Source organism: Anarrhichthys ocellatus, unplaced genomic scaffold, assembly GCF_004355925.1.
Source record: "Anarrhichthys ocellatus isolate YVR2014 unplaced genomic scaffold, GSC_Weel_1.0 scaffold2, whole genome shotgun sequence".
NCBI lineage: Eukaryota > Metazoa > Chordata > Actinopteri > Perciformes > Anarhichadidae > Anarrhichthys > Anarrhichthys ocellatus.
This window is the reverse complement of record NW_022280032.1, coordinates 2,757,624-2,764,832: the sequence shown is the minus strand read 5'-3', so window position 1 is coordinate 2,764,832 and position 7,209 is coordinate 2,757,624. Positions and strand designations below refer to the sequence as shown.

The 7,209-nt window shown below is 42.3% G+C and overlaps 2 protein-coding genes across 2 annotated transcripts in view; one reads left to right on the top strand and one right to left on the bottom strand.

Annotated features, from left to right (window-relative positions):
* Positions 1–548: 548 nt before the first annotated feature.
* Positions 549–4,187, top strand: psma1 (proteasome 20S subunit alpha 1). The gene is made up of 10 exons (XM_031869558.1): positions 549–636; positions 1,575–1,619; positions 1,707–1,808; positions 2,095–2,198; positions 2,281–2,369; positions 2,491–2,561; positions 2,655–2,784; positions 2,995–3,074; positions 3,413–3,517; positions 3,888–4,187. The coding sequence occupies exons 1-10, from the start codon at positions 634–636 to the stop codon at positions 3,951–3,953; spliced, it is 795 nt and encodes a 264-aa protein (XP_031725418.1). The 5' UTR covers positions 549–633; the 3' UTR covers positions 3,954–4,187.
* A 146-nt stretch (positions 4,188–4,333) lies between these two features.
* Positions 4,334–7,209, bottom strand: part of ric3b (RIC3 acetylcholine receptor chaperone b) — a 9,249-nt gene continuing 6,373 nt past the window's right edge. The window contains exons 2-5 of the mRNA XM_031857102.1: positions 7,084–7,162; positions 6,528–6,621; positions 6,178–6,308; positions 4,334–5,878 (exon numbers count right to left, since the gene is read on the bottom strand). Of these exons, the coding sequence (XP_031712962.1) occupies positions 5,424–5,878; positions 6,178–6,308; positions 6,528–6,621; positions 7,084–7,162 (759 nt within the window). The 3' untranslated portion in view covers positions 4,334–5,423. The remainder of the gene's footprint in view (positions 5,879–6,177; positions 6,309–6,527; positions 6,622–7,083; positions 7,163–7,209) is intronic.

The window sequence follows — 7,209 nt, the reverse complement described above, 5'->3', positions numbered from 1 at the left end:
AACATTGTCTGTTCAGTGTAAATCTGTTTAAATTACTTTTAAAGAAAATGGAAATAGTTAATTTTCAATATTTTAATCTCCATACGTGTTTTCTGCAGACATGGAAAGACATTTACATGCAAGTATAAAACAACCACCGTTGTCGTCTACGTTCATGTCTCTTTGTCTCTGCAACAGAAATGTGTGTTTCATGTCAACGTCCACAACCAAACGACTCACCAGAGTGTCTTCTTCTAATTTACTGCTGCCGCCTAGTGGCGATGCACGAACATTGCGCCTGTTCGGTCAGTGCAGATACGACTAAAAACAAGAATGAATAGATTCAGGGAGGAAAGTACTTTAACTTTTTTGTTTACCATTTAATAATAATTAAATAATTTCACACAGTGTGAATATAAGTAAAATCACTGAGTGTGATCATCATAAAAATACCTATATACATTCATCTTTTTAAAATCGTAGGATGATATGACAACATATCGTGTATTCTGTGTGTTTTACAGACAGCCACAACTTTACTCAATCGATCACTGATTTACAATCGGGGCTCGACTATTTTCCCTGACGTCGCATCCAGGAAAATAAATCAAGTTCGGATCACAGTTACAGGCGGAGGAGACACTTAAAGCAGATATGGTAAGTGTAAATGATATTTGAATTAAGTTAAGCAATTTCACATTATATATATAAAACACTGATACAGTAAATTAATCGCACAGCGTGTTCGTGTTGTATAATTTATCACAAAACCTAGAAAACAAATCTAATGTACTCACACCAAGCTAACGTTAGCTAGCTAACTTTTGACTGCACTGTGAGTAAGCAAAACACCGTCAACTGCTAACGTTAGCCGCGTTCATGCCGGCGAAATGACGTGTGACCCAAATAATCGGTTTGTGGCTAACATGTATTGTATTATATCACATTAAAGAACGTCTGTTAATAACCCGATGCATTTACATTTAGCGCCCCAATACTGTAACCTGCGTTGCTGATTAGTTAGCAGGCTAAAGCTAAGTAGCTAGCAGATGCTAGCCAGCTCAGGCTGCGTTTAGCTAGCATCAAGTCTTTTACTTTCGTTTTACTTCCGGTGACCTGGTTTTGGCTTTAGACTAATAACTAATTTAGTGAATTACAATACATGAAACTCCTGTTACTGTTCACTGTAGTAATACAACAAAATTGAATAATAATACAACAAACTTTCGCACAGTTTGCATGTCATCCAGCTAATGTCAGCTAGCTTTCTGCAGGACTACGATTAGCTAAAAGATTTTAATGCTGACATATGTCGCTAACCTTATGTATTAATCATCGTTAACGTCCCGCCTCTATTTGGTAAGTGGTTGCACACAAAGTTGGGCTTATCAATTATTCAGTCGTGGTAGAAATGTAATACCCGAGTCTAGAAAAGTCCAGAATGAAGACGGACACAGAGCCTTGTGTAGTAGTCACAGTAGTAGGAAAACCGCTGATGATGCAAGACAACTATGTAAGCTCAGCTCTTGTGCGTTTCTGTAATGCTGTTTTTTAAAGTGTCACTTTCAAATTATGGCTTGTTTTTGTATCCTTAGTTCCGTAATCAGTACGACAACGACGTGACGGTATGGAGCCCGCAGGTGAGTCGCTGCTTTTCCTCTGACTTCTCTGAGAAAGGTAAATGTGTATGTATCACTGTAACATGATTGTTGTTCATGTCGGTCCAGGGTCGTATTCATCAGATCGAGTATGCCATGGAGGCAGTGAAGCAAGGCTCTGCAACTGTGGGACTCAAATCCAAATCCCATGCAGTCCTGGTGGCTCTAAAGGTTCAGTTTAATGTCTCGTCTGTCGGTGATTATCCCTCGAGAAGTGGATGACTTTATTACATTTAAATAATGTTTTGAGCCTAAATTCATTCCAACGTCAAGTGTTTCCCGTTTTTATTTGGAGACACAGCAAACCATAGAAGAAATGTAGGATATCTGTCATTTAATGGAACATTTAAATGTATTATAAGTATACAAAGACACTGCAAAGCATGTAGCAGATTATTATATTAGACAGTCGAAGGACAGCGTTTGGTTCATGCCTGATGTTTTCACGTCTCTGCAGAGAGCCCAGTCTGAACTGGCTGCCCACCAGAAGAAGATCCTCTATGTCGACAACCACATCGGCATCTCCATTGCTGGACTCACTGCTGACGCCAGACTGCTGTGGTAAGTGCCGGCTTTCTTGAGGATCTGAATAGAGTTTGCTGTTTTTAATATCTAAATCGTACTAACGTCCTGTCTTCCACAGTAACTTCATGCGGCAGGAGTGCTTGGACTCTAGATTTGTCTTCGACAGGCCCCTCCCCACGTCACGTCTCGTCTCTCTTATTGGCAGCAGTATCCTCACTAATGTTAGCTTGACTCTCAGTGGTTATAACGGCCAGTTCTCCTTGTGTGAATACTCCTATAAAGTAAAATGATTGTGAATGGCAGCTGTGATCCTTAACCGATCCTTCAGAAACCCAAATCCCAACACAGAGGTATGGAAGGAGGCCCTATGGTGTTGGACTCCTCATTGCTGGCTTTGATGTAAGTTTGCATTTAGTTTATTTACCTACAGTGTTTTTCTCTTGTGAAAACGTTTGACCGTAGCTCCTGTTTGTTTTGTCGTGTGTCACCCAGGACATGGGACCTCACATCTTCCAGACCTGCCCGTCAGCCAACTACTTTGACTGCAAAGCCATGTCCATCGGAGCACGCTCTCAGTCTGCTCGCACCTACCTGGAGAGATCCATGGACAAGTTCTCAGACTGTAAGACCAAGCTCACTCGCCTTCCTCCCTCTGATTATTAAATGCATGATGACAGTTTTAGATAAACTCTTGACATATTTACTCATCACTGTTGTCTCAGATTTTCTTTTAGCATCTTCTTAGTTGAAACATGTACGTCCACAGTACTTCACTGTGTCTTCCTCTTGCTGTATCAAGTGGAAGTACTTGAATTAAGTGTTTTGTTCTCAGCTAATCTGAACGACCTGGTCCAGCACGGCCTCCGCGCTCTCAGAGAAACCCTCCCCGCCGAGCAGGACCTCACCACCAAGGTACCCAACTCTCTCCCCTCCGGTCTGTCGCTCTGCTACACCAGAGATTAATGGTCTGTCTCTTAAACCAGACGTACACTGGTCTGCCTGTGTTCAGAGCTGTTTGGGAAAAGTGTCAAGACCGTTAAGCTTAGTTTGTGGGATAAATATGAATTCTGAAGCTCACATAATAGGTGAAATATGGCTTTTAATTTTTGTACTTTTAATGTCAATAACTTAATTTCAACTGATCAAAGCAAACTTAAATGTTATCAAAGCTCAACCCTAGTCGGCATTGATGATCTTTTAAATGTGATGGCATTCAGGCACACTCTCAGGTATGCTTGTCGTTCTTTCAGAATGTTTCCATCGGCATTGTGGGTAAGGACATGGAGTTCGTCATTTATGACGATGATGATGTTGCTCCGTTCCTGGAGGGACTGGAAGAGAGGCCACAGAGAAAGGTACTGCAAGAGCATTTATTAAGTCCGGTTAGGACTCGTTCTTTTCTTCTCCACACGATTAGTGCAAAGCTAGAGATCTGTGTCTTCTGAACGCTGGTGTTTATATTCTCTTTAGATCAGGTTAGACAGTCAGCAGTGCAAGATGTAAATCCTGCTCTTTAGTCATCGCTTGGTGACTTACTGTCAAAAAATATCCTCACATTCTGAGGTCGAGGCAGATATTTCCAATGTTTTTTTGTTAAGAACTTGAAAGTGAAATTTTAGAGATGCATCCCTTTAACGTCTCAGATTCCGTTTTTTTAAAATCTTTTTATTTAATATTAATTTCCTGATGTTTGTGCGTTAAACCTCACTTTTGTTTGTGCGTCAGGTCGCCCCGCCTGCAGATGAACCCGCCGTCGCTGGAGAGGTTCTCCATGAGCCAATGGAGCACTGAGGCCGACCACTTCCTGTCATCTGGAGGAGGAGGGGGGGGGGCACACAAACCCAGACCGACCTGACACTTAACTGCAGCTCACCAGAGTCAATCTTAGAGGGGGAGAAGTTGTTGTTGTGATGTTCCACTCGTCAATCCAAAATATCCTGCTAACATCAACCAACGTGATGTGATGTTGCTTTTGTTTGAGCAAAATGTTCCATTATACAAGTAATAAACTTTTTTTGAATTGTGCTGCAGCTCCTCATTTAAAGAGTTGCTACTTAATACACGTTCAGTATCTGGATGAGCAACATTGCATGCAACAGTCAGAGCCGCTGAGTTTTACAATATTGATCTTGTTACAATTTAGAGTAAAAAATGAAAAACGACACCTTTAGTAAGATAAGAACCAGAACATTTTATTTAGTTTCTCCACAGTATTTTAATCACTGACCTGAATGCCCATGTGCTCTTCAAAATAAATAAATTCAGTTTATAAAAGTAAAAATCTAATTTAGCACAAACAGGTTCTTTAAAAAGCTTAAAACGTCAATACAGAAGACAAAAGATTTCTCCGTCACAAACACTTCACGGGAAGACGGACATCTTTTTGTGTCACCCGTTCTTTAAAGTACAGTGCATTAATTGTGTCATCTAAAAATGTTCATAACGATGGCAGGAAGTTGAACACGTCGAGAGTTGGAGGACGTGTCGAGCGTCGTATCGCTGGAGCTCCAGACAACGTGAGGGTGTCTCCTACTTTATGGGTGAGAATTACAATTCTGCAGTTATTGAAAACACAGTATCGAAAGACCGTAAACAAATATTTTCTATTTGAAAACCTTCTGTTGTGTATCGGCCGCCATCCCAAAGAGCATGCGAGCGGACGCCGATGTGCCTCGATGTCTAGCTCCAGTTACACTGATGCTTTAAAGCTCCGTGTCCCTAGAATCTCAATAAACCACCTCACTAACCTACAGTGGTGCCAGTAACACCACAACATGTCATCAGTGTTTCCTTTCTTTGCCAATTACCTTTTTTTTTTTTCTGTTTTCAAAATGTATTAATTCATTTATGAATATTAAAACCACCTGTAATCCAAGTGCTTCATGTAAATAAAACATTTTAAAGGAAAAGAGGTTAATTGTGCAAAAAGACAATTGAAATATGATAAATAATAAATAGTACAACACTGGGTTGTGTTCATATTCTGAGCACATTTTTTACATCTAATCTTCTCCTGGAAGCATCTTAATATTTAAATAAAAACACTTCATAAATGTATGCATTAGATAGTTTTATAAGTGTTATGAGGCCCTGGTTTTTTCTTAAGAAATATTTCAGTGTGGTACTGTTTTAAGACATTAAACTATACTCTTTCCTTTAGTATCCAGTGGACAGCTGATCCTATAAAACTCACTCTTTCACTTTAAGTAAAGCTAAACGAGGCGCACTAACAGGACCCCTCTGATGAGAACAGATTCAGAGTCAGTGCGAGGCTTTCTTCGCTCTCCTCCTCTTGTTGTTCCTCCGTCTGACGGCGCTGCAGGAAGCTTCTGTCTCCGTCGTCCCAGTGAGCTCCTCCACCTGCTCCTGCTCCATCACGGACGTCACCGTCAGCGTGACCTCCGGCTCGATTTTTCCCGCTCCTTCTCTGCGTTCACTCGCGTCCGCCTCGACGTTGGCGCCTAAATCTCTCTCTGGACCCGCGTCCTCCTCACTCACCGCTGTGAAATCTGGTTCTCTCCCTTTATTCAGGTCCTCGGCTCCCTCAGCAGCATCTCCTCCACCCGCGACCTCCCCGGGAGCGTCTTCCAGGTCGGCTCCGTCGGCTTGTGTCCTCTCCGTCTCCGTCTGTGGACTGTGGGGCTGCTGGCTGTGCTGACAGCAGCAGCGGGAATGTTCCCGCTGCTGCTCAGGCTCCTCTGGGTAATCTGCAGGAACTAGAGAGAAATTGAACGAGCCATTAATTGACCGACTTCTAAACTTTATTTAGAAATAGTTATAACGGTGCTTTGGCAGACAAAGAGAGGTAATGAAACCATTTAAACCACTTATCTACCTGATCGAATATTTAGAAACATTTACAATCGCTTAAAGTTCTGTCTCATACTCTGATAAGATGAGGGGAAACACTGGCTGGTTAGCAGGCGGTACATGAGTGTAAAAATGTACATGAGTTTCATGTTATTAATATGTCTAAATAAAATAACCGCTGTGAGCGTGCGGAGTGCGTGTATACCTTCCCAGTCCTCCTGGGTCTTCTTCTGTGGTGCCAGGTCTTCCATCAGCTGGCCCTCCTGCATCACCCGAGTGATCTCCGTCAGCTGCTGCAGGAGACTCTCCTCCTGATCCGCCGTCACGCCCTTCACCCTGCAACACAGAACCAAACTGTCCTGAACATCTGAACTTAAGTAACAGATGGTGTGACTGTGTCCTGTTTGTCTTTATCTTTGCTGTGGAAGAGATTGTTGAACGTGCGTAATGAATGAGCAAATACACCAATGAGCTCCATCCAACCAGTACTTCCTGTCAGGAGAAGAGAGGGAGGAGGCGCCCGGATGAAATGACTCCTCGGTTAACGTCACCCACCTGTCAGGACTGTGGTTGACGTTGGACACGATGTTCTCCATCACCAGCTCGGTCTCTCTCAGCTTCTCCTGCAGCTGAGCCAACTCAAAGTCAGCTGAAAAAATTAACCATGGAAAGAAGTTTAAAACACAATCTGCAACTCGTCTCACTGTTAAGATGCTTCACTGGAATCAACGTGCCAGAAAATACCCAGCATTCATGTGTTTCTCACTACGTTAAAGAAGAGCCGGAGAGATTTCTGAGACTAAAGTAAATCTCTCATCATTTTAACGCTACGAGGAACTTTGATTCTGTGTTGATTCTGGCGCCCCCCTGTGGACAACAGCGGTAGTGTTTCCGAGCACCAGGGTCCCTTTAGAAAACACTTCAGCTCTTCTGGCATTCGTGACAACACTTTTAAACAAATTTTTCTGTCCTTTTCTTCACTTGTTTTGCGCTCTATTCTAATTTAATATCAACTTTCTTTTTCCCCTTCAGACTCAGCTGTTTTCTTTCATCGGATGATAATAATTAAAATGTTTTAAACTGTTTTTAATGAGCCCTGAATGATACTCACTGATCTTTCTCTTCTTGTTCTCCGAGCGAACCGAAGAAAACCTGCTCTCTGTGGGCTTGTTGGTCCCTTTAGATGTGATCTAACAGAGACAGAGACGGTGACAGAGACAGAGACGGTGACAGAGAC

Excerpts from the sequence above, each read along its gene's own strand:
- psma1 (XM_031869558.1), top strand. Across the intron at positions 2,785-2,994 it reads CATGGACAAGTTCTCAGACT|CTAATCTGAACGACCTGGTC; the intron begins GTAAGACCAAGC and ends TTTTGTTCTCAG. Across the intron at positions 3,075-3,412 it reads AGCAGGACCTCACCACCAAG|AATGTTTCCATCGGCATTGT; the intron begins GTACCCAACTCT and ends TCGTTCTTTCAG.